The 27,631-nt window shown below is 37.4% G+C and overlaps 1 protein-coding gene across 2 annotated transcripts; it reads right to left on the bottom strand.

Moving 5' to 3' along the window:
- ATG3 (autophagy related 3) lies at positions 1–27,479 on the bottom strand. 2 transcript variants are annotated; one of them, XM_072426773.1, is made up of 13 exons: positions 27,387–27,479; positions 27,208–27,305; positions 23,549–23,590; positions 19,463–19,512; positions 14,083–14,153; positions 12,951–13,058; positions 11,133–11,182; positions 10,818–10,899; positions 9,111–9,145; positions 8,716–8,871; positions 1,844–1,971; positions 722–790; positions 1–218 (listed from the first exon to the last, which is right to left on the bottom strand). In XM_072426773.1, exons 2-13 carry the CDS (start codon positions 27,277–27,279, stop codon positions 137–139), a joined length of 945 nt encoding a protein of 314 aa, XP_072282874.1. In that variant the 5' UTR covers positions 27,280–27,305; positions 27,387–27,479; the 3' UTR covers positions 1–136. The 2 variants fall into 2 exon arrangements, with proteins under 2 accessions (XP_072282874.1, XP_072282882.1); XM_072426781.1 differs by lacking the exon at positions 23,549–23,590.
- Positions 27,480–27,631: the final 152 nt, after the last annotated feature.

Raw genomic sequence — 27,631 nt, forward strand, 5'->3', positions numbered from 1 at the left:
TTGTTTAAATGCAGAAATTTAATCAAATAAGCGTATTATACATTACAGAAATGTTGCATATTTGGAAAAAAAAGAAGTTTGTGTAACTGTCATTAAAAATTGAGCTTTCACAGGATTTGAATATGGATGGTTGCAGTTACATTGTAAAGTGCCGCGTATAGTCGTATTCTATTGTAGGAATGACAGCCTGTACAAATTTTAGAAAAATAAGCAGGTACCTGAAGATACATGGTTAAGGAAATTAGGTGTGCACAGTTATAGCCAGGGCCATTTTTTAGGCTTTATCATTTTAATTTTCCCAATACAAAATGATACACCTAATAGAAATAAATATGCAGTAATGCCTAAATCTCCACCACATGGAAGCTATTTCACTTGTCAAATGATTTGTATTTCTGTCTGTTCAACCCTGAGATACACACAGCTCTGACACATAGCACAGCCCTCCCGGTGACCTGACTATTTTCACCCGCAGTTAGGCAACCCAGCGAGTCATTTCCCTGTCCTTAGCCTGTGATTCAACAGTAAAAAATAAGCAACAGACTAATGAGGTTATCTCTCTGCTCTGTTTCTTGCTAGTATGAGTAAATATTGGGTATTTGTAATCTGTTTCTCCTTTTTCCAGTCAAAGAGGATTACTGGCTAAAACAAAATCAGGTTTTTATCAGTTGAATTTAAAAATATTTTTTTTTTTGTCATTTTTTTTCCCACAAAAGGATACATGTGAACTCCCAGCTCTCCTCCACCTTCTGCAACTGTCTCAATTATTTTCTTCATTACCTCCGCATGCCTATAGGTAAAAAAGAAAACAGGTAAACAGTATTGTCCATTCATGGTGATAATTAAGTTAAAACTATTTGCTTTTTATATGCATGTAATAATGAGGATAATGATAATATTTTGGATAACGGATACTTAACTTGCCATGCAAGACAATCTGAACTGACCCAAGACTGACCTAAAACATTGTGCCAGAAAAAAAAACCTCAAAGGGATCCTCAACACACCCTTTATGTAATAATTTTTTTCCACTTAGGATAGAGTCAAAAGAAAACATAACCCATAAAAAAACTGTAATGAAATGAGACTTCTCAGTACCACACATCAAGTAAAAGTAACGATTCAGTACTATTTAGATGCACCATACTCAAAAAGGTGTGCAATGTGAATAATTAAATGGCCAGAACTGATCCCAACAACCAATAAGGTAGTCATTATGTGGAGATGGGAGATATGAGACACTAGGTAAGATGGCAAAGCTGGCTAATAGTGACAGCAGGAGCTCCCACATGTCAATCCTTTACAGTTACGTTTTAGACACATTTACATTCCGTTTTATGTTTCTTGGTAGATGCCAGTAAAATACATGGCAACACTAATACCAAACTATATTTTAACACATATCTTAATCAAAAAAAATGTTAGGTTGGCAACGAAATGAAAAAGACAACTTTGCACCCGGCAAACAATCATTGTAGGATGTCACTTAAAACATGCACCAGGTACACCTTAAGACAGCCTTTCTTGACCTTTTAACATGGGGGAACCCTTGAAATAAAGTCCAGGTCTTAAGGAACCTCAGCTATAATTATTATGTCTCCAGCTCACACTACATTAGCATGGTGCTCAGTGAGAAGAATGCCTCTTACATGGGCACCGAGAAGAAGTGAAAAAAAGATCACTGGTGTTAACTAAACGGAGAGGCACAAATTTCTCCAGGAACCCCCAGCAACCTCTGACTGAGAAACACTGCTTTAAAATATTTGGTGAAGGTCATATTTATTGCTTTATACTTTGCTCACTAACAACCAATATCCACCGCAGAGGGACAGGACATAAATACCTGCATGGGTGTACAGAACACATTGGTGGAGGGGGGAGGTGAGGATGGTTCTCAATGGTCACAGTTTTCTTCACGTGGTCTTGGCTAATGTCTTCATACATGTTTTCTACTGTCAAAGGCTTACGTTGCTTAAATTGAAGAAAAAGACATATATGTTGGTGAATTCATTGCAGAGGGCTATTTCTAGATTAGTCCTACAGTGAAAAACTTAACCTAAACATGAAAAAAGCTTTCATGTTTCGAAAAAAAAAAAAAACACATTACTTAGAACCCATTAATACAAAGAAAAATGAACATAGTGGAGAGTCAATAAAAATTACAGAGTAAAAAAAAATGGAAGGTTTATTCTAAGTGCAACATACCTATAGGTTATTACAATGTTTACTTAAAATGTTAATATTCTTGAGGCAAGGTTATGACACTTGGGGGAGGACTTTAGAGTGATTTATTATCTCTCATAATATTCCATACTTGATCATCTAATCTTCTGAACATGACAGTAGGATATATCGTACAAAGTGCAGTTCTGTAGCCATCAAAAGTAAATTTAGTTTGGGGACTGACAGTTCATATACAGGTAATCCCCGAGTTAAGAACATCCGACATACAGACAACTCCTAGATTTGAACGGGGCTTTCCTGCTTGCTCCTGTGCAGGATGGAGGCTTGGAGGGGGGCGGTTTGCATTATTTGGAGAAGAAATCTTTTGGTAAACACAGCTGAGGTTGTGGGTGATCTCTTCTGTAACCTCTTGTAACTCTTTAATGACCAAGACAAAACAGTGCAGTTGTTTCTTTTTGCATATCAAAGCACAGCTGGCTCCAGAAGTTAATTAATGTCTAGGCTTCATAAAGTTGTTTGATTATTTGCTTTGTTTGTGATTAACTGAGGATTTTTTTAACAGTAACAGACAGCACGCTGCTTAATATTATGTTGAGAAAAACATCTGTCCCAATTGCATTTATTAAAATAATGTACCTGTTCTGACTTACATACAAATTCAACTTAGGAACAAACCTACAGTCCCTATCTCATATGTAACCCAGGGACTACCTGTAACTGATAAAGAAGCTTGAGAAGCTGTAGGGAACTGGAGGTCTTAGACTATCATGGGTAACTCTGGGTCTACTATTAGATAAACAAAGGTCTGGATCAATGGGAACCTTCACAGGCAGACTGGTGAATTTTCTGCTATTTGTTTTTATTGTTTCAAATAATAATTCAATGTGCATATATTTTCTCAATGTCTTTTATTACTTTACAGCACAGAACGTATTTAATTTTTTTTTTTTAAGAAAATGCATCATTTTTTTACAGTTTTCTCTTTCACAAGTACTGTGGTCTATTGCAATTTTGTTAGCAATTTGACCTTAAGCAAGTTTTTATTCTGTAACATATGTGGTAATAGTTAAAAGCAAACAGAAAAATAACCCTTAAAAAATGTTTTTTTTTTTTTTTTTAAGCGTTCAGAGTTATTATTATTAAAAGGTAAAAAATAAGCAACAAATATACAATGAAAAAAGGACCATCACACAGGGAATAATATTTGTAGTACTGCGGAACTGACCTAAATCATAACTAGGTAGATAAACTGCAGACACTTAGTGATACCTGCAAAAGCCTGTGCTAGTCCACAAATTAATTTGTTTTTCTCCGCAGAGCAACTACTCCCTTAGATTTCAAGATCAGGCTGTCTAAAGGTGGGACCTTAAAGTATTCAGAAACATTTTGGAATGATCCCTTTCTTTCTCATAGTCATTCAGATGTCTACAGCAAGAGTATTTTTTTTGTCCCTCTAAAGTCCTCAGTAGCCCGACATGGGGTGTTCCAACAGCAATGGACAGGAGATGGGTCTATGACCCAGAGGGGTTCCATGGGGATTCATTTGAAGTCTACCACATGTACATTTAATGACCAAAAGGCATTTGTATTGTGGCCATGTTAGAAGTGTTAAGGCCAGGCCTTTTTTTTTTTTTATAACTGCCAAATCACTGCATAAGGGCTACTAGCCAAGTATAAGCATTCAAATCTTCCAGTCATTGCAGTAGTAGACTCTGCATCCATCGGTTAATATAAAAAAGTTTAGCAATAGTCTTTGCTGGCTATGTATTCAGGAAGGAACCTGATCGGTCTCAAAACCTTTTATTTTTAAGGTGAAACTAAAACTGTAAGCAAGCGGGTGGTTTACTGCAGAACACAAAATAATTTACCAGCCCGATTGCAAATTTTTAAAATAGTCACCTTTCCTTACTCCATTCTTGGGTTATGATCTTCGGCCATCTCATTTGGCCAGGACTGAATATTACAACTCCCTCACTGTGTGCATGCCCAGTATCATAAACTGAAGACATCAGTGTATATTGAAGAAAAGATTGCAAACAGGAAGGTAAGTTTATGGTATAACAGAAAAGACATCACCTTTTTTGTCCCTTTTGCAAACACATTTTTTTTTTCAATTTTATTTAGTTCCACTTAGCAAACACTATCACTTAAAATTTCAAACCTTCTAGAATTCTCCAAGTTCGTAAAAGAAAAAAAAAATACTCCATTGTTGTAGTTAGCAGGAAATCAAGGAAACTCCATTTCCCAGAAATCTTAGCTTTTATTCTACAATCAAAATTGTGCAATGGAAATTTATTGCAGTTGCTACACATACCATCATCTAAAGATGAAATTGAACTAATTTATTTTATGATTTATTTCTAAACATCCTCAGAATAATACAACAAAAGTGTTGTAATCCAGAGGTCATTAGCTTAGTTCCTTATTGAGATACATTACTTTGTTTCTTAAAGTGTTAAGTGCAATTTCACTTTGTGCAATAATCAGTTCTGAAACAAAGAGACTGAGACAAATATAGTGAAGCTAACTCTGTCATAATCCAAGTACGTCACTGATATTACATTAAAAATGTTAAGTGGAGGACAGAGGTTCTTGAAATACCAGCACTATATTAGAAACTAACTTGCTCTGAGGTTATCAAGGATTGTGCATATAATATGTTGTAATATTCCTACACACACTCTCACCCACTTATATTTGTGTTCCCACACAGTGCAGCACTACTCTCATGCAAACCATTAATACCCATGAGGAAGCCTTTGATTACAGGCGAAACACGTTGGGTTACCTTTAATGACGACTGTAACCATTTACTTGGAAACTGGGACCAGTAGGAGGATATTTTCTCTATGTACCAGATATTTATCTATACATGGATCCAGGATTCAAATAATTCCTAGGACTCCTTTGATTGAATACTAGCAGTTGATTGTATAGTGCCACATGATGGCCCTTTACTGTAAAATGCTTCTGTATATTGTTTTACAGGTTTGTTATGAAGTAATACCATGTCTATTTATGTAAATCAATTAATGAGTAAACTTGTTTTAAGTATTTCTGGCAACGAACTCCCGAATTTTTTTCCCTTTCCTTTTTGAATGTATTAATGTTTGAATTGTGGGTTGGCAACTAAGGAACATACCAATTTATATTTGGTAAGACTTCTTTTTCTCCCCCATTTCCTATGTTTCTATATAGTTGTTCTGAGGTTATTAGTCCTCAAATATTTTTGTGCTGTGAACTAGTTTCAGATGTTATACTATAATCTTAATTCTAGTGGTCAGAGGTAGATGGATAGATACTATAATCGTATTTCTAGGGGTCAGAGGTAGATGGATAGATACTTTACAGAATGTGCCATATCCCCCCAAAAATGTAGATTTTCTTTGTATCACAATATAATCATGAGACTTTTAAGGCACGCTTTTAAAATATTCAAAAAATATTTGAAGACATACTTGAAGACACAGGGCCATCTACTGGTGACCAACAACTATGCACGGAAGAATATTTAAAGACCCAACCCAAAAGTACTTTAAACTGAAAAGATATAGTCTGAGCCCATGTGATTTTAATTAGATTTCCCCTTTTAAATAAAGATTTTAAAAATACCATACAATGTGGTAGCAGAGGATGGAGACCTAGTAAGGCTGCCAATCCAGTGTAGACATAGACACTTTAATCTTAACCTTGATTCCCCTTCCTTTCTGCCTCCCCTTTGACTTTTCTCAGTTTCTCTCTTTACTATCTCCTTTTTCCTGCCCCTTTTCTCGTCCACTCATAGTAGTGTGTGCTTTGCCCTTTTTTGTTGGACCAGTTCTCCCTCTAACTGGGCCCATGCTATGTGTCTTACTTGATAGACTTTGAATCCAACATTTACAGTTCTTTATATCCCTTTATACTCCCCTACTTTTGTTAAGCTATTTTTTCATTTTCATCAAGCTCTTTAGCTTGTATGTTTGGTTCAATAATGTGTAATTTATTTTATTATTGTAGCCTTGTATGATTAAAAAAAAAAAAAAAAAAAAAAAAAAAGCTATAGAAACATTTTGAAATAAAAATACAATACAATGGATGTAAATATGTACCGTGTTTCCCCGAAAATAAGACCTACCCCGAAAGTAAGACCTAGCACTATTTTCTAAACCTGCCCTAATATAAGACCTACCCCGAAAATAAGACCTAGTGTAAATCTGTCCAGTTCAGAAAAAAACCCACCCAAAACTGTAATTCAGCCTAAAAAATCTAACGCTTAATACCCCCATCTAAAATTTAAAATCCTAATCTAAAGTTTAATAATCCGCACGCAAGCCCTAGCGCCCGCCCCCCCCCCCCCCCCCGCACGCGGGGGTCCGTAACAGCCAGCCCACCCCTGCTCTAGATCCCCCTTAACTACATACAGCAGGTCAGAGGAGAAAAAGAAAAGAAAAGAAAAGCATACATAAATTAAAAACCGGAGGACAGTACTCACCGATAGGTGTTCTTTCCCTGTGAAGGCAGCGGGACACTGAAAGAAAGCATGCGGAAGTGCACACTCCGGAGCCGCACAAGCCGATGCTTTCTTTCTAGTTCCAGCTCCTATCACAGGCGGAGTGATACTACATGCACTCCGCCTGTCAGAAGCCAGAACTCGGGCTCGCGTCTTCCGAAAGGTAAGTTTTTTTTAATTTTTAAGACCTACCCCGAAAATAAGACCTAGTGTGTTTTTAGGAGCCAAAAAAAATATAAGACAGTGTCTTATTTTCGGGGAAACACGGTATGTTAATGTTTTCGCATTTCATTACGGTTTTGAAAGTTAGCAGTGACAACCACATTTGGTGACCTGAGTTTATCCTTAAGTCAAGGCAGGTTCCCTGTATTCTCTAGGTAAAAAAGGCACCTTTGTTTATATTTGGATCTGGTATTATATACTATATTCAAGTATAAGGCTAAACACAAGCTAGATTTATGCAGGAGGAAAAATCTTTCCTGTTTATTCTAAATGACAGAGGAACAAACGAGCCCTGTATACACAACGCTGTTCAGTTCCATTGGGAGGGACGGGGGAGGAAGAGTGTGAGGAACACTACTGTATCCTCCTCTATAAGAGATTACATAGGCCATCCCCGGTTGGTTATTTATTGACCCACCAGGACGGATCAGTAAATGACATCAGGGTCCTGCTGTACACACATTAGATTTATTTAGTGTGTGTACATTGCCTGAATGGTAAATATTTGCTTCTTCACCAAGTGCTGAGTTCAGCAATGCAGAATGAAATCTGACAGTTGTGGAATTATTATTAATATTAGCTTTTCATTTATAAACACCTAGCATTATAAACAGTACTATACAATAAATAGGACTGCAGATGACATTCAATGACACAGGAGATGAGGACCCTACCCGATTCCATACAATCCAAGAGATGGAGAAGTGCAAAATTAGGTGAGGGAATAGAATAACAGATAATTAGTGGTGGGTTAAAAGCAAGATTAGGATGGGTTGGCAAGTTTGAAAAGGTGGGTTTTAAGGTTGGGCTTGTTTAAATGTTTTGAAGTTAGGAGCATACATATTGGGATGAGGGAGGGAGATCCAGGGGGGCAACACTAGGGAAGACTTGGAGCTGTGAATATAAAGAGTTTAGGAGTGAGGAAGTCATTAGTGAAGCAAAGAGAGCAGCTAGGGGTGTATTTGTTCTTCAGGTCAGAAATGTAAACAGAACAAGGGCTGTGGAGTGATTTAAAGGAAAAGCACAGTAGCTTAAATTTGATGAGGTGAAATAGAAACCAGTGTAAAGATATGAAGCCTGAAGAAGCAGAGGAGTAGTTGGAAGGATAAAGTCTAGCTGAATCATTCATTATTGACTACAGAGGTGGGAGTCTGATTAGTGGAGAACAAATAATATTGCAGTTGTTTAGGCGAGAGACAATATAAAATTGTGCTATGAGTTTGGAGGTCTCTGGGGACAGGAAGGGGCACATTTGCAACATTCCCAAAATAAGCAAGTGTCAGGACCTAGTGATGTTCTAAATGTGGGGAGTGCATGAGAGTGCAGATTTAAAGGCGATATCAAGACAGCATGCCTGGCAGTGGGGAAAAAAATAACATGTTACTTACAAGAGAACACCGCCGGAGATTTGGAAGGCGAGGAAGGAGGATGGCGAGTTTGTTTTAGCTATAAATATTAGGTTGCAGTCAACCATTCAGAGCAAGCAAGAAACTTTATCCAGGACAGAGGGACAAGCCAGGGGTTAACAGATAAATTTGAGTGTAATCTTCAAACAGATGGTTGTAATAGTCAAAAGAGGGTATGAGTTTGCCAAAGGACCAATGGAAAAGAAAGGATGAAAGGAAAGCTTTAGTTTTTGAACCCTTTTTGGACTGACTCTGTGATGTTGCAGGTTACCAGTTATTATTACTAATACTGCATACAAAATATGTACATGAATTACCTGGTTAAACCAACAGAATATACTATAAGCAAAATATCGTGTTCAGTAACAAAAAAAACAAATACCAGTCCATTAAACATATTTCCCCAGGACATACCTCGTCATAACCAAATAACCAAAGTCTTGGCGTCTGATAATACTTGTCATATGTGATGTAAAGGTCATAAGTTCTGGTCTGTAAGATAGCATCGTCACCCCCAACATCAGATTTTGGTTTGCATGCTTCTGCAATTTTTGCTGTATCCACAGTTGCCTAGTTTACAAATAGAAAAAAAAAAAACTCTTTTTACAAATAAAGCTAAATGGATGTTCATACAATTATGAATATATCATTTCTGAATAAAATCTCATGTTTATCTCCCAGCATTCAAAACATGTGCAAGCATTACTTTATCTTTCGCTCTTAGTTCCAACTGTAACATTTAAATTAACACTTGAGCCTAACTTCAGCCAGGTTTACCGGTGTAGAAATATAAAATTCTAAAGGCTTACATCATCATTTTCCAGCAATCCGCTTTCTTCATATTCTGGAAAAAGAAAGGGAATTATTTAAGTGTTTTACAATTGCCTAGGTTGTCAACCATTTTTTTTTTTTTGGTCAACCTATGTTTTTCAGTCAAAAAAAAAAAAAAAAAAAGCAGTGCCAACCAATCTAATTAAATGACTTACAAAAGAAATACATTGTGTTCTAAGAGTTAAAAATAAAGCAGACACAAAGATTTAAGGGGGACTTCATACCACCTTCCTATGTAGAAAAGAGATGTACCCTTCATACATTTCCTTTAGCTTGCAATTTTTTGTTTTTTATAGGAAAACAGAATTAGGCAACAAAGGTCCATAAAGTGAGATGGCCTGAGGTACATAAACTGGGTGAGTCAAAACTGACATAAAAGTCAGTAGAGCATAACTCACAAATACAGAGAAGGGACAAAACACAACGACAAAAGGCAGTCTGATCTTACATACTGATCATTCTTGATCACTGGTATGTTTACTGTTCACAGTAGTACACAGACATTGCATTTTTGGAGGAATACAGTTTTCCCTTCTTTAGGCTGTTTTCTTAGGACAGATCCTAAACGAATCTTTGCGTTATTCTTTACCCATTCACACCTACTTTCTACATCCCTGATAAAAGGACATCAGTAAGGACATTGTAATTTCCCTGAAATACAATTGTTACACACTTTAATAAACAATAATATACTTGTGATCAAGATTGACCTGTCTGCCTTTTGTCACGGAAGTTTCCTGCCATGACGTGGAACTGAGCACTTGCTATATTGACTTGTTTCTTTAACATCATCTATCTCCCTCCTAAATTTTACAGCTAATGTACAACAAAAGAAAGTATTATATACATAAGTAAAACCAGAAATACATTTCTATTTCTCACATAACTTAGAGAGAGGTGGGCATGTTGAAAAAAAACACACTGCAAAAAATGGGTAAAAAAAAGTCACAGTATATGACTGTGTCATGAATGAAGAAAAGAACATTGGTTTAGCTTAGATAGTCTATTTATTCCATCATAAGGTTCCTTGAGCCATGGTATACTAGTCTGTGCTAAAAAGATTTGTCACGACAGAAGCAAGGGAGAAAGTGAGACCGTACAAAATTAAACCTCATAGGCAATACATGCTTCTTTTTTTATGTATCACCATAAGTTGTGAGCATCAATACAATTTCCGAAACCTACCAAACATTTAAAATCACAGAAGTAGATGAGAGTAAGAGTAGAGGTGTTCATTCAGCCCAGAGAACAATTAGACATTTCCATAAGAAAAAAAGGGCTAAGGTGTGCAAGAAGAGAGGTGGCTGGGATAGGTAAGTGGATAGGTAATTTTTCAAGCAAGTTTATTAGCACATTGTAAATAAACAAAAAAATAATATATGGGAAAGAAAACAAGCAGTGAATTTATGATTTTAACCTGCATTTTTTTTTTTTTAAGTTGGTGCCAAGGTCACCTACTCATCTTACGTGAGAAGGTGAAATTGTGCTACTAGAGTCTAAACAGAAACCAAACTTTTTAGTGCTTTTATATTTTTGTATATCAGCCACACAGGGAATGCACAGATAACTGGATTTGGGATTTTGTTAAAAGTTTGCAATAAAGAACTACAAGAAGCAGCATCTCTATGGTGTCAGTCACTAACTGATGTATCGTTAAATAAGTTTAGATTCTTTAAAATGTTTACCTTCCATATCTGCTGCTTCACCTTCATCGTCATCATCATCGTCATCATCACAAGCTGGGCTACCAGCTACTTTCCCAGAATCCTTAGAGATAAAAATGCAAAATCGACATTCATTATGAATATAAATAATATATTAATAAGTTATTAAGAAAACTTTAGAATCATGTTCAGCTAGAAAAAAAAAAAAAAAAAAACCACACCATAACACTCCACAGACCAGAAACCAAGACTGTTTAAATAATGGAAACTGTGCCACAAATTAGGAGGGCGCTAAGCTGCATTTTTTAAAAATAATAATACAGACTTTATGCAAACCTGGGACTCCAGTGTTATTTCTTTTACTGCCTCTGTTAGGTTGCCCACACCTAAAAAATGAATCAAGTATTAAAAATGAATTCAGCTTTTATAATTATTTAAACATGAAATTCAGATAAAAAAGAGAAAATGTGAAAAATGTCTGTCACCCTCCAACCCTCAGTGACCAGTAAGGAGCCTTATACATAAAAAAGGGTGGTAGCAAGCAGCTGGGGCTTAGCTTTAAAAAGAGAACGCTTGGGTCAAGGTCGGGGATGTATAGCTATTAGGGCCATGTTACACAAGCAATATTGTTGGTAACAATTTACCAGCAACAGGATTGCCAAAAGACTGCTTAACCGTTTCTATAAAGGTAGCTAACCAGGACAGCAGGATATTTTTCTCTTGCTGCCACCTGGATTGCAATGGCAATTTGTAACAAAATAAATGCAGAAACAGAAAGGCACACAAAAGAGGCTTTCTTGGCAAAAACAATAACATAAACAACAACAGTCTTAGGAAGGCCTTTTACAGGGTTGACAGGTAAAACCAAACACACACCTAAAACTAATTCTGTACTAACAGAACAATCATATTTGTTATTTTTATTAACTTGTATTTGTTAAGGGTTGCAAAATAAGTTGGCACCATATAAAGTCCACTGTAATATCACTAATAGTTAAAGTGAAAATGTGCTTTTCCAGTTGCTAGAACTCTCCTTCCCTAAACTCTTCTGATTTGTCAGTTTGTGTGAGAAAAACAAGCCCTGTATAGCCCCAAATTTAGAGCTGAAGGTATTTTACTAGCTACACGTGACAAGGCTAGGTAGCCAAACGAATATATGCCATCTACTGGGAATATCATGTGGTCCCCCATACCTGGATTTAATGCCTTCTGACTAAAACAAAAACAATAGCAGAGGAGGGAGAAAAAGGTAAGTACCGTATATGAACCTACAGGTTCTGGCACTAAAACTATCTATCATTTGGAACCAGAAAGAGGAGTCCAAAATCTCTGTGATCAGTGACTAATCAGAAGCAGATTGTGTGTAAGTGCAAAGAAGGCAGTGAAAGCAGTAATCTGTTCAGCAGACTGAATGAGGACTCCGATAAACAAAGAGCACAGTCACCTTGCCCATCTCTAATGCCATACATGGTTGATACCTATATCCAGCTCATGCTCTGCAGGCATATTGCACATGATAGTGTGCAGGCAATCCTTTACTTAGCTCAGGTCTCCTATGGTAACACTCTGGGCAAACCTAAAACTTGCTACATAACTCCCTACCCATTTGGGGAGTGGATCTCACATTTTTCTAAAACTTGTGATGAGTTTTGTGCTTATGCAGACACATTGTTGATGGTACAACCCCAAAGTACCATGACTTGATGAAACTGCCTTTTGATTGTATTGAGCATAAGTTTAAAAAAAGTCTGTGTGAAATAAACACCAGAAATGTAGAAACGTATTACCACAAAAGCACCCCTGAAAACATTTGCATGCAAACTATCCTTTGTGATGTTCACACATGAGACTACATGGCTATCAGATGAGAAAGTAAATAGATGAAGGAGGATGGTCAGGGCAGCAGATGGAAAGGAATGGATGATCCTTGTAAGGCACCAGACAAGAAATTGGAATGTTTTAAGTTACCTGTTACAGCATCTAATGCTTGCTGTGTGGTCACAATGTGCAGAGCAATAGGACTGGTCACTTTCAACCATCATTAAATCATTCCCTGCTTTAAACAAACCTACTGATTTTACTTTATTTGCAAAATAAAATACACTTTGCATATATTTTAAGCATTATAACAAGGAAAACAATAATACAACACACCTGCATGATGAAATGTGTCAACCCAGCCACCGTCCCCATCATCCTCTTCTATTATTGCCTCTTGTTCATCTGAATATTCCATCTGCTTACACCTTTTGTAACAGGGCACTGAAGAAGTAACAAGCATGTTATTGAGTGTTCCCGCTCATTTTCATAAATCATATGAAGTATTAGAAATACTCAATTGGAACATTTTTCCACAGTATGTCTGTGCTAGTGATATAGCTGATTTTGTACAGGGGCCCATCACCTCCTATTCTCAGTGACTATACACACTGATAACATGCAGCTCACAACAAGCTAGGGAAAATTCTGTGCTATTAGAAAATCAGCCCATAAAATATCAGCCATTTTAACAGTTGTTTTTCAACTGGCTTTACACACAAAAAGATCAAGCTATTGAAAAAGTGCTTTTGACATGTTCATTACATCTTTGGCCCACCTTACAATTCAAAAAGTGCACACATTGAATTATTACACCGAGACAGCTTGATATAAACACGCTATTCCCTTATCTGCCTCTTCTTGCCATTTACATTGGACGAACCGTCATCACAGCCCTAGGCCAATGTAAGTTTTAAATGTTGTGGTGGCCATATTCAAAAAGTTAAACTATTTATAGTATAGCCAAATACAAAACCAAGGTTTAAAAAACCAAGAGGTAAGGGTAAGACCCCTGCTAACAAGCTTGTTGATAGTGTTATTATAGAGAGACAACAGCATTTGAGTGAAAATCTCTCCAAAGTGAGAAAATCTGTCACCAGGATTAGTTTCTCATTGGTCTGGTGACATTGGTCATCGGAGCAAATAGAGTAAAGCTCTGAAATGGTAACAGTACTTAGACCTGACTGGGGTTCCAGCCCCTCAGACTTTGGGTAGTATTAAGGGGGTTGGCCGAATTTGAAGTGCTGACAGACTGATGGGGGGAAAAAGATACTCTAATTGGATACTGATATGAATTTTAATCCTCTTCCCAATGTGTATACACTTTTATAGTGCCTCATTTTATTACAGTTGGATGAAATGCTTCTATGTTTAATTTTGTATTACAGATATTTACTTGTGACAGTATATGCACACACAACTAAAAAAAAAAAAGAGAATGGTGTGGAGAAGGAGCATATATTCTTACCATTTTTTGTCACCAGAAACTGTTTTTCGCTAGGTAGATAAGGTTTAACTTTAGATTCTTCACCTGATGCCCTAAAAATAAAAAATATTTACATAGATAAAAAGTATTTTTAGCTCTTTGGATGTATGGTCATTTTTTTTGGGTTGTAAACAGATAATAAAAGTAAAAAACACCCAATTTCTATACTTATGCTTGCGCTACTGTTGACAAAAAAAGTTTTTTGGCCGTGTTCTTATAAAGGACATACATTATTTGTTTAGAAAATGCATAGCTGATGCACACACATATAAAATGATTCCAATGACAAAAAAATACAGAAAAATGGTGGATAAATTATTCAGCTCCCTCTCTCAATAATCGCTTCTGTTATCAGTTAAGACACACAGTTCACATGAATTTTTCAAGACTCAAGCTGCCAGCACAGCAGTCACAACACTGCAGAAAGAGTAATTATTTCAGTAAACAGTATGTGGAAACCTAGGGGCTCACAATTAAACTTTTAAACCTTTGTAACATATTGAAAAATGTCAACAGAATTTTAATTCAGACACTGAGAAGAATGAGAGTCTGCAGATTTCCTTGGCAGACTTCTAGATGACTCTAGTAGCCACAAACCAATGATATTTTTTTACAATACGAAGGAGCAATATTATTATTAAACAGGATTTATATATGCCAACATAAGAATCTTTTGAGAAAATACATACAAAGTCAAACAAAGGTTACTGAATATTAGAATGATCAGTAGAAAGAGAAATATTGATGGCTAAAAGGTATGTGGAAAGCCAGACTTTCCAACATCCTGACCATGGTATCCAGGCTCCACCCTGACTCACCCCCTATTCCCATCCCTGGAGACTGTGGGTCATATTTAACACTTTTTATATGTACTTACCATTTAGACCCCCTATGTGACACAAATGGTACTCTTCAGATCTTTATGATACAGAGAGTCACACTTTACTCCCCACTCACTAATTTGGTATTCTGAGCAATGTTTAACCCAGATTTTATTTTAACTTGGGTGAGATGAAAATGTAGGTGGGTAGCAGCCCCTGTATCATGACCAAACTCTACAGTATCCACCCAAAACCAGCTGGGTGGTTACTGAAAAGTGCCGGGTGGTGAGCCCAGCTAAAAAGGGCTGGGGAGAACATTGCAGAGAAGAAATGAATTCATGATAACAGCCCTCATGGGTTGGTATATCTTTAATATAACTAACAGCAGAAAACAGTTTCAGATATTCAAGTTAAAAACAGGTTTTTGTTAAATAAATTTGCAAATATATGTTAAAGCTACACTGAGTTGTTAAGACACCACTAAAGTGTAGCTCCCAGCTTCAAAAGTATCTGAGCTCTAGCAAATCTTCAGGATCAGGCACAACTGAAAGCAGGTCTCCCTTCCTTAATAATACAGCAATTCATTAGAAGCCCAGAAACATCTTTGCAATGTAGCCAAAAACTTCCAATGCCAGCACCATATCCACCATTCGGGGGGGTTGTCATGATGCCCTGCACTTACAATACTTTCTCAATCTTTCAGGTTAGATGCTAGTCATTACTCAATCTGAAAGACTATAGAGAATTTGTGGTGACAGTGCTTGGTAATCGGCGAGGATTACAGCCTGTATTGTATATTCCTGTTATACAACACAATCAAATCCTCAACTTCCTAAACAGCAGCATCGTAGCTTGGTCAAGATCAAGCTCCCAAGCCAGCTGACTGAAAAATGCAGTTTCTTTCCTGCTATGTCTGATAAGAGGAGCAAGAGATGCAGTGTCCCAGAATGAACCTGACAAGCAGCTTCCTGGGTTCGGAGTGTTCTGAATTTCATTTTCAACACAACAAGCTGCTGTAGAACAGATACATGAAAGAAGTGTGATGAGACACTTTAGTGCCGGAGTACAGATTGTGCTTGGGCTTGTCTTGTGCTAAACTCACAAACACAAATAAAATGGTAGTACCAAATCTCACATCTTCCTTGTCAGCAATAACTTCCAACTTTCCTGTCTCGGTTGGTGCTGGCAGTTGGACTTCCAGTCTGCTCATAAAGTTTATTGATGGGAAGGAGAAAGACTGAATTTGGAGGGCCACCTTTGGTGTTTCTCGGACTATGGTCAGTGGACTGCATGTTCTAATTTAAATGGCACTGAAGTCATAACCCCTCGGAATATTATAAAGGCAATTCAGTTGTAATACCGACTTACACATCAGAAGCCTCCTTTACAGTACCAGCCCTCATAGACTAATATGGAGCCTTAATAAATGTGTCTAGTCTAAACCAAGGGCATCTGCTGATGCAAGTGATACTATAGGGGGATTGTAGGTTAGTTTTGGTAAGGTAAACTGGTTAAGTGCTATTTTCCTTTGCTAGCACTGTACTGCTAGCATAACGCCAGAAAGTTAAATCTGTGTTCACTTTATGTAATTATCAGTGCTAGCACTGCCAGACCAAAACAGTCTATTGAATTATTTGGTGCGGTCATCAAAAAATATTTTAGACAGTGAAAGCTAGAGCTGTACGTCCTTGACAGTTTTACTGATACCCACTTATAATATTGGGGAACACATTTTTTTGTTGAGTTAGATCTTCTTGTTTTTTTTTTACTAATTTATGGGTGGTTAATCCAGAAATGACCCCAGTTTTTTGCTATCACATCTAGTTTTTAAGATACAGGGTACCCTCCATTTTTGTCAAAAAACATTAACCTTTTTACATACAATGAAAAATAATAACTTGAATGTACTGTTTATTTAAATTTCTTTTGTTCATACAAAGGATTTATTGTTACTCTATGACATTTTTTACAGTAAAACATTTGAAAATTGTTTGGGTAAGTGGTAAAGGTAAAAATTTACACTTTTAGCCTTTCCTTGAGGGTTCAGTGTTAGGACAATCCTGCGGGATGCTCCAACAATAGTCAGCCATTATATGTACATCCCATCTACCCTGATACTGTCCTTCCATGACCTTCAAATCTTGGTGGGATCGTTCATCATGCTCGTCACTGACTGCACCAAGGCTTTCCATGAAGTTAGAAATATGGCTATGCAGAAAATGCACCTTGATGCTCATATTGCAACAAAGCATTTTGTAGCTCTCCAATAGTTTCTGGACAATTTCTGTGTAAATATTTGTTTGTGTGTTTCCAAGAAAGTCCTTGACAATGGCTTTGAATGCTAACCAAGCATTCTTCCCAACTTCTGACATTGTCCTGATGAAATGTTCATCTTTGATAAGCTACCAAATCTGTGGACCATCAAACACATAAAACATTTTTATAAAATGACAGGCTAGGTAAAGCCAAAATTAGGTACTTGAAACAGTCTCCTTCAGCTGGCAAAGCTTTAACAAACTGCTTCATCAGACCCAGTTCCATGCGCAGAGATGGGAATATAATTTTCTTTCTATCAACAAGTGTCTCATGTAGAATGTTTGGATCACCTGGTTTTAGGGCAGACCTTGGAGGCCAATTCCTTTCCACCCAATGCCTCTCACAAGCTCTGCTGTCCCACATGCACAGATAACAGGGATACTTGGTGTATCCGCGTTGCTGACCAAGAAGGAAGCATACCATTTTAAGTTCAACACAGATGACCCAATTATGTTGGTGATATTGCAAAAACTCAATGACTCTTTTTATGTCTGCATTTTCTTCACAAAGAGAAACTGAATGACCAATTGGGACTGACCCAAATATATTGCCATTGTGAAGGGGGACACACTTTAAGCTCCGCTGCAGAAATGCAATTTCTCTGGTTTGAAAGTACAATACCTTTGTTCCTTTTTCAAGTATGTTTATCTCATGCAGTTTTGATGCTAGGAGTTCTAAAGCCTTCTTTGATAGTCCCAAATCACGTGCCAAATCACTCAACTCATGCTGATCAAATCTCTTACGAACAGAGTCCTCTTTAATTTCAAACTCTTCATCATTGTTGTCACCTAGTTCATTACCATAATCATATTCTTCAAGAGAGGGTAGTGTAACGCAAACCGGCACTGGGATTTCATCTGAATGAGCCACGGGGCGTATAGCCGATGGTAGACTAGATTACTCTAGGTTACATTTATTTTTCTTGTTATATCCTGAAGTTTTCACTATACAAAAGTAACAGTTACTGAAATGATCTCCTGGCTTTTGTCAAACCATACGTATACCGAATGGCATATTATGACTTGTTTCCTTTGTCCACATCCAAAAACCCTCAACACACTGTTTGCACACCTTATGAGGGGCCCAAGACTTATCTTGATCACCAAGTTTAACTTTGAAATATGCCAAATAGGCTTGCTCTTAAAATCTGGATGTTCGCCCTTTGACTGGGAATGGTGAAACTGCCACAGATATAACAAAATGAATCAGGGTGGTTTAGGCACTTACGACAAAAAACAGCAGAACTAGACATGATCTGAAAAAAAATTTGCGTGTAAGTAGAAAAATAAATTTTGCTTATTCACTACGTAGAGCAGCGCACAACCTCACCTGACCACACTGTCTTGCGTGTAAATGAATAGCCTATACAAATCCACGCTACAGTAATTGCATTAATATAAGCGGTAGAGAAAAAACCTGACGTGATAAAAGAAAACTAACTGCACTTTCGGAATCAGCATGCCTATTTTAGTGTAAATTAGCTTAAAAATTGAAGTCACCAAAAAAATTGTTGAAAATTGTTCCCCAGTGTAATCCTCTATAGCAGGCTGAAGGCAGAGTGGTAAGAAAGAAAGCTGCAAAACCACAGCCCCTGAATAGGGTTTTCACAAATATCAATACAAAGTGGACAGGATGTGTTACTCTCAAAACAAAACAAAGCTTGATGAAGTATAAATCCAGGGTAGATTTATAGGATACTGCTCGTTACTGCTAACTTTCAGATCATCTATGCAATAGAAATGTTACGCACACACCTGACAACCGGATCTCCTGCAGCAATACTTCACCTTCTGGTGGCATACCACGACAAGGAAACTTTCACCCCCAAAACCATCTCCTTCCTCAAGATCTTGTGCTCCATATCTTACCAGCCCCTTATTTTTTCATTAGTGTAGTCACTCCCTGGGAGCACTCCTCCGTTACTTGTTATTACTAGTATTGTCACAGACAGAATTCCTATGTTGCTCCCTCACCTGCTCCCTAAATCTCACTTTCCACCTCCCTCTCCTATCATTACTGTGTTCTATTACACCCTCACCCACAGAAGAAACACTAATGAAAAGCAGAGTATCAGCAACATCTGTGTAAAAGTGGTTCAGTCACCGCAAATTTATAGGGGTGGACAAAAATGTAAAAAATTTTTAAAATTATACAAAGAGAGTGCGCTCTTATATTACAGTGTGAAATGCAAGGCAGCGTAGTGGAGTCCGGGGGGAATAACTTACCATTGCCAAGTAGGACAATGATGAACAAGATGATCACCAGCAGCCAGGAACTGATCGATAAAAAAAAGACGGAAAATAGGGGTTACCAAGAATCACAATAATACTGCACAAGACAGACAGAATTCATACCTTACAGTATTGTTCTAATATTCAAAGATTTATTTTATGCAACAAAAGGTCAAATCAAAAGGGGATAGATTTTAAAATGAGGAGATGTTCTAGTTACCTACCTTACAAAACAAATTGTTATCTGTTCAAACCTACCTTGCGTTGGAAGGATAGAAAATATGAAATGGTTTAGTGGAACACCCACACTGACATAGACTAAAAGGATAACAAGGAAAGCACTAGGATTTTGACATTAATGGATCTGATTAGTGGCTGTGGGTAACTCAAGACAGTCCTTGTTTGGAATATACCGTACAAATAAATGAGGTTGCCAGCCTTTCAAAATATTACACTGACCAGCAGCACTGATTCCATATTAGGAAAAAATGTTTTAGCTGAAATATGGAAGACAAATGTTTCATAGTTCATAGCTCAAACCTACTAGTATCTAAAAAGTAGTATGGCCATGCTCAGAGACAACAAAAATATATGAACAGGCAAATGGCAAATATCACAAGAGGGGCATTTCCTGGGCATAACTGTAGATAGAAGTTACACACACAACAATAAGGGGCTGTTCTTTGGCAGCTTGCTTCACATTTGAAATTTTATTTAATATGTGTGAAAAAAAGGAAGTGATGGTACAAGCTTTTGAAGGATTAGCGCTGGTTAACAGAATATATTTATATTTTTAATGTTGTAATGAGCCTTTCATACAGAGGAACATGCAATAAACAAACTTTATCCTATCAATGGCTGCCCAACTGCAACAAGCGACAGTTGAGCTTTGGCCAAGTGTATGTAAACCTTAACTGTGAAAGTTTGGGATTCCATTTCTTTGTACACATCCTATACCATACAGACTAATAGAATTAGAGCCCTTGTCATCCTGTGACCACTGGATATAATACTCTTTTAATGTACTTAGAAAAATATGCAGCTTGTTATTTGCAAACATCACATACTCTTCAAAGCTTATTTTAACCCAAACTTTAGTCTGTTAAATTTACTATTGAGAGCATCTTGCTATATCTTGCTATGTTTGAGAAGTATAGTATATATAGTATATAATATAGTAAATATTTGACTGTATAGATAATAAATATATATGTATATATAGTATAGTATAGTGTATATTGACTGTTATCAATTACATTGTTCTGCATGGAGTACTAACCCCCATGCTAAGAATGAGAGAGGGGCAGGATTCCATAGCCCTATTTGTTTTTTCATTATACAAAATGATAAGCCAGCATTGTCATTCTAGGGCTAAATGTATGTTGCAGGCAGAGTCTATGGGTGAAAATAAAAAACAAAAAAATAGCTTGAAAAACAGAAATCAACTGCAGATACCACGTCTAAAGAATGATAACCTGCAATATATACATTTAATATTTTTACATAAAAGGATTAAGAAAAATAAAAGTATTGTACTGATCTATTCCATCAATGCAACATCTAACCATACTGGAATACTTTAGTGATGTGCATTACAGGACTTGTACAGAACACATTACATGACATCTGCAGCTGACAAATAGCTTTCCCTATGGCACCAATCATATTTCAATTATATGTTCCCTCTGGTATACAACTCCATTGGTTAATAAACTGTAAACTACTGAATACCTATATCCAAGAGATTGGTTGTCTTTCCCGGATATGTTTCATTTAATATTTAGAACTATGCCCACAACATCTTTGGTCCCTAATTATAAGGCTGCCATCACATTTTTGAAGCCAAGCTATTAACCAATCTGGGTGCAATCAGCATAAGATTTGCTGGAGGAGGTTCATCAACAAACACGGTCTATGATTATGTGAGCAATCCACAGGGAAGTCACTAAAACTGTAGCATGCTGGCTGTAAAAAATACAACAGTCAGAACACACTTTTTGAGAAATAGGCCATCAAGAGTCCCTTTTCTAAGAATATTACACAACTTATTTGAAATTTAAGGAAGTAAAAAACATGAAGTGGAAAAAAAAAAAAATTAAAAGTTACCAAATTATGAAGCTTTTAAAACCGATTACGACATAGGACTTTTAGCATGCAAGGAGCCCAAGCCTTGAGGAGGTTGCTTTGTCCTATTTGTGTTAGGATGGTATTTTTGGTAGAGAATACTTTTTAAAAAGATCATCAATTCACTTTAAAGCCTATTTTAGGTCTGATTTTGTTTTGGATGTTGTATGGAATGGTTGGATTTGCATTAAGTTTTTATTATTTGCCTGCTGAGGAGATTCTGACTATTTGTCCTGGTGACTATTGTAAACGTGAAATAAGGAAAAATTGTAGGTTGTCTCCAGATCAAAAATAAAAGGTGAAAACCTGAAAGGGAAACCTTGTTTTAATGGAAACTAAATTGGGGTTACTTTGGACAGAGGTACTCTCACTAATGGCATCAGAAGTTTTAATCACCCCTCTACACTAAAATAAAAAAAGGAAAGTTTTGACTTTAAATTTATAAGCTTCCACATTAACCACCGGGGCGTTTCACTGATGTCTAGATTTCTGTACCAAAAGCGGTACACTGTTTTTCATGAAATTTTTTTTTTTTAAACTGTAGACCTGTAACTTACAGAAATATGTCTGAACAGGGTTCTAGTAGATATTATGAATATAAAAAAAGTTTGAAACACACAATCATGTAAAAAAAAAAAAAAAAAAAAATTTCTTTTAATAAAATTAAATAAAAAACACAAAAATCAGCTTAAACAAGAATACATAAATAAATCAAAAATACTGAAAATGCAATAATTCGGTATACTGTATAGAAATTTTTCTAAAACACCTCCCTAGTGTTGTAAATTTTAAAACAGAGTCCAACGTCACATACCTATAGACAAAACCACATAAATATATTTTGTATTATTTTGTATTGGATACAGAACTTTGTATTGAATCCAATAGAAAATATTTGAAATTCCCGCTACGACCCCGTCGAAGGGCACATCATCAGGAATCGCCGAGGGACGTGTACGCGAACACCGGGTGTTCTAATTCTTTCCGAACTTCCATGCAAAAAGTGTTAAATTTTTTGCATCGAAATTTATTTTAGATTGTAGGCTATAATTCACCGAATTACTCAATAATTACTTATAATTCACAGAATTACCGCATAACTCACCGAAATATGTCCAAAAATTTATAAATTTAATAATAAAACATTTTTTTATAAAACATAAAAAAAATCTTTAAAAAAAAAAAAAAATAGTGTAATGTAATGTACTGTATAGTAGCTTATATAATACAATTATATATATATTATTTAAAGATTTCTTTGTATTAGACTCAATACAGCTTTTTTGTATTGAGTGCAATACAAAGTAATTTGAAATTCCCGCCCCGCCTCCCGTCCGCACCGACGCATGCAGCGACGCCACCGGGAAACCCCGGAGATCGTTACTGCACACGCCGGGAAAAGACAGAAGAGGACAGACGTCTCCGGAGGAGCTGCGGGGAAAGGGTAAGTATTTTTTTTCAGTTGTAATCCGATTGTCATACAATATTGTATGACAATCAGATTGCAATGTCACGCTTGTTTATATTTTTAGCTACCCCGACCTTGGTTCGGGGTAAACGATAGTAGCAATTTTACTTACCCCGAACCAAGGTCGGGCTAACCGCCCGGGTGGTTAAATGTGGGTTTGTAGCAGAAATGGAAGGAGGTCCATGACACCTTTCTCGAATTTGGCGCTGACAGCATTACTATTACAAACTATGTACCTTGAGCCAACACATGCATATATGTGGTGACTGCAAACATCTGTATTGAGAGAAAAATCAAAGCTGAGCTGAATATGCACTGCGTCAGCTTTGGTTGCAAGGGAAAGCCAGAAAGATAAATAACTCCAGTGTGCCTATGGAGGAGTTACGTCGTCCCAGCACGACCAATGAAGATGGCTGAAGAAAAGGAAGATGGCACTGATAGGCGAGTTGCACAGATTTATTTTCAATTTACAAAAATTCTCTGCTTACCTCTTCAGGGGTGATAACTCCAGTCTCTTTAAATTTTGACTCCTATGTGATGGAAAAAAAATGAAAAAAAATTTGCAAAATATGAACAATATTTTAGTCTGAAAATTTGCATCAAACTAAACTTTAACAGAGATCAGACACTAAAAAAACAAAATCAGAATATTGTCAGATATTTAATCTTTCAAATTTGTTTCCAGTGACAGATGAATAAATGAGTGCTGTACACACAGTGCCCATTCTGTTCCATGGAAAACGGGAGGGGGAAGATGAGCAAGGAAGATCCCAGAACGCCCGTCCTCCACTGACATGTATAGTGGACGTTTCCAGTCGGTCATTCATTATTCTAGCATGGTAGATTGATTAAGATGTCAGGCAAATGCTGAACACGTCAGGTTTTCACCAGAGACAAGAACAACCATGCATCTCAGGCAATGATTATCTGACGTGTACACACAGCCTAAGTTGTTTACTTGTTTATTATTATTATTAATAATAATAATAATAATAATAATAATAATAAACATGATTTATATAGTGACAGCACATTACGCAGTGCTGTACATTAAATAGGGGTTGCAAATAACAGACAGATATAGACAGTGACACAGGAGGAGAAGACCCTGGCAAGAAGAGCTTACAATTTACTTGTTCGATTTTCACAAAGGAACAAAACGGATGTCTCTTATGACCAATAAACTAGTGTCAGAGGATGATCTCTTGCTCCACAAACAAACATGAACACTTGGGGCAATCTGACAATAACTGTTTCATGATGATTTTTGGTGATTTTTCAATAAAGCTGGGTAGAGAAGAAGTAGTGTGCCTACCGGCAGGATTTCTTTTTATTTTCTGCTGGCAAAGTTAATGATAAAAAAATCTCCCTTTGGATACAGACTGAAAACAGAAGAGAACACCTCCAACATTCCTCATCAGTGTGCAAAGTTCCTGCAAATTATTGCTACTGCCTGTCAGTTTGCAGGCAAAAAAAAAACCAGAATAATGTGCATGTGTAGTCAACCTTCATGGAGAGTGCTGACAATCTGTACTATACCACATTTATATTTCTAAATTAGGTAAATTAGTCTTTTAATTATGTAATTCATCTACTGCAGTGTACTTGAAATTTGAAAGATGCAGATTTACAGAGATAAAGAGGAATTCTGTATAGGAGAACCTTGTACAAGTAAAAAATGGCATTATTGCCACTTCCTTTTTCTATTTTGTAGGAAATGTTGAGCATGTTTTGAACAAGAATGTACAACATGTGGCACAGTGACAGAAATGTTTCCATGCACAGAGTGAAGGAACTTTTTACTCTACCTGTAGACTTTTGCAGTCCATTCTAAACCTTTTCATAATTGCAAATCAGCCACATGGATAATTTAACTCATCCACTGGATGACTGGTGTTTATAATTTATCTCATATTACTTTACCACATCATTCACCTGAAATACACAGTTATGACATTCACTGAAACATTTTCCAGTAGTGAATCAATTTGCCCTTTTCCAATAGATCTGAATAGAATATCTGGTTGTTAAAGAGGAACCCAAAACAATAAAATCACACTTACCTTCAATCCCGCAGATCAGTCTATCCGCTGGGCGTTTTTTTCCCATCAGGTCTCGTGTCATCCCTGTATCCGTCTTCAGCCTGGCACAGAGGGAGTAGGAGATGCCGCCATCTTCTCTCTTCTTCCTCCTACGTCACCTGATCTCGCACTGCACATGTGCGAGATTGGCAGTTTTTTTACCTATTGATGAAAGGGCTCCTTCTGCACATGCCCAAGAATAGCCAAGAGCCTCCCGAGATGCGTGACGTAGCTTTCCCTGGAAGGCTCTTCATTCTTGATCACCTGGGCAAACTAACAAATAACATTTTTACTTTAAATAAAAGGGTTCTATACCAATTTGTGTAAAGTAAAAATTTTGAGTTTAGGTACGCTTTAAGCACTGGGCTGTCTGGAGACATCACTGTTAAATCTGAACTAAACTTGTGCAACTCGCCAATCCCTGTTCCATCAGAGGGTGCCACCATCTTCCTTTTGGGAGCCATTCTTATAAAGCACGGGAGTTCATTCTTCCCAGCACGCGCAGGGGAAGCCAGGATTTGGACAGTTCCCCAATGCGATTAGGCAGGTAAGATGGTTTATTGTAGAAGAGACATCGCCTGTTCCTTTCTGCAATAACCAACTGGCTGATTCTGAATAGCTTTACTTACACTTTAAGGTACATATTGCAGTGTTCTTTCCAGACATTTGTTTTAGCTGGGTGGTAGGAAGCTATGGATGGGTGGTGGCTCCTGAATTGTGACCCAACTTTTTAGTAACAGCCGAATGGTTACTGAAAAATCCCAGGTGGTGCGCCCAGCTGCGAGAGGCTGGGGAGAACTCTAATATTGGGTTGTTGAGAGGTCGGCCCAACTATTGACTGGAAACTGCTGGACGTTGTGCCACCTCGGCAAGCAGCAGCCAATTGAAAACTTGGGAGCCATTGTGTTTGAAACAAAGAGTTTAATGTATCATATTGGGCTAGCCAGGCATATAGGGATGTAATAGTGCCAGCATGTGGGCTGACAGGGAGGACCAGGCACAAGCCAGGTACCGGTGTGCTAGAATGTAGTACAACACTACAGACTATATTGGATGATGAGATCTGGTTGGGTGAAAGCCTGATGTGAATGTGCAAAAGTCACGTCATCAGAGATCACCCAAACGGCCAAGAAAGGTTTCCAGACCCAGAAAAAAAAGCATAGGCAGGTGGAGTCAGAATGCAATTTATCCGACATTATAAGAGATTAGGAGTGATTTATAAATAGAAATCGTTATACGCGATAGTCACATCAAACATTACTGAAATAACCCATCAAATATGCACTGGAAATACACTATATTTTCCCTTTATTGATAAATATACTTTAACTATACATTATAAACATACACGATCCCTAACAAATCTGCCTGCTTTGTGGAGTCACATCCCATTATGAATGTTGTATCAATTCTCCGAGCACACGTGTGAAAAGTCTGGGGAGCCAGACATCGGTACCCCATGTACCCACCATAGTAAGTGATAACAACGACAGTCCTTCCTCCCAGGGAACAGGGGTTAAAGCTAAATCTATATAAAAGATTGGGGATCAAGCTGATTCTTTATTACAGAAGGAACCGGCAATGTCATTGTTGAGTTTGGTCAGCGTTACCTGGATTTCTGACAATACTACTTCGGTACAAAGACTACACAAAGTTTTATATTTTCCTGTAACTATGTAGCATTAGGTTTACCCTGATTACATATAAACTGGATTGTTTACAAACACTACATCAATGTATAGCTGTTGTCACTATACATAGATTGTAAAATCACATTCCTAGATTGTAAGCTCTTTGGGGCAGGATCCTCCCCTCCTCCTTTGTCACTGTCTGTATCTGTCTGTCATTTGCAACCTCTATTTATTGTACAGCGCTGCGTAATATGTTGGCGCTATATAAATCGTGTTTAATAATAATATGGTCAGTTCTATATGGCTGTATCAGGAACTCCCTGCACCTCTGACAGGTGGGTGTCTATTATTCTCAGTAGGATGCTCAGCACCCCCAGCATGTCTCTGTATCCACACCCCAGGCATGGCTCAGGTCTGCCATGATGGTTCCCATACCTTGAGCACAGGAGTCCAATACTCGGCTACCTCCAGAGCCTTGCCCTTCACCGTATTAATGACGCTCTGCATGGCCCTCGTCTCCCCTCCCAGGGGTTCTGCACAGGAAAGACACAAGCGGGTTATTCTGCACACAACTGACAGCTGGCAGGCATTGTCTCCATGACAACTCCACTCACCTGCCTCTGGAATTTCTTGGGGAAATCTCTCTGTTCCGCCTTTCTACCCCACTGCCTGTCACATGGGGGCGCCACGCCCGGAAATAGCCTCTGCGCAGGACTACAGCTGACGAGAAGGCTGGCTGTGGGATGGGACGCCAGCATTGTCGCTGTACTCTGACGCAAAGTGTAATTACAGTCACTTCAACTGTGTTAGTATTGAAGCAATACTAAAGCGGTGGGTTTTTATTTTATTTTATTTTAAT

The sequence above is a fragment of the Pyxicephalus adspersus genome, chromosome 1 (genome assembly GCF_032062135.1).
Source record: "Pyxicephalus adspersus chromosome 1, UCB_Pads_2.0, whole genome shotgun sequence".
Taxonomy (NCBI): Eukaryota; Metazoa; Chordata; class Amphibia; order Anura; family Pyxicephalidae; genus Pyxicephalus; species Pyxicephalus adspersus.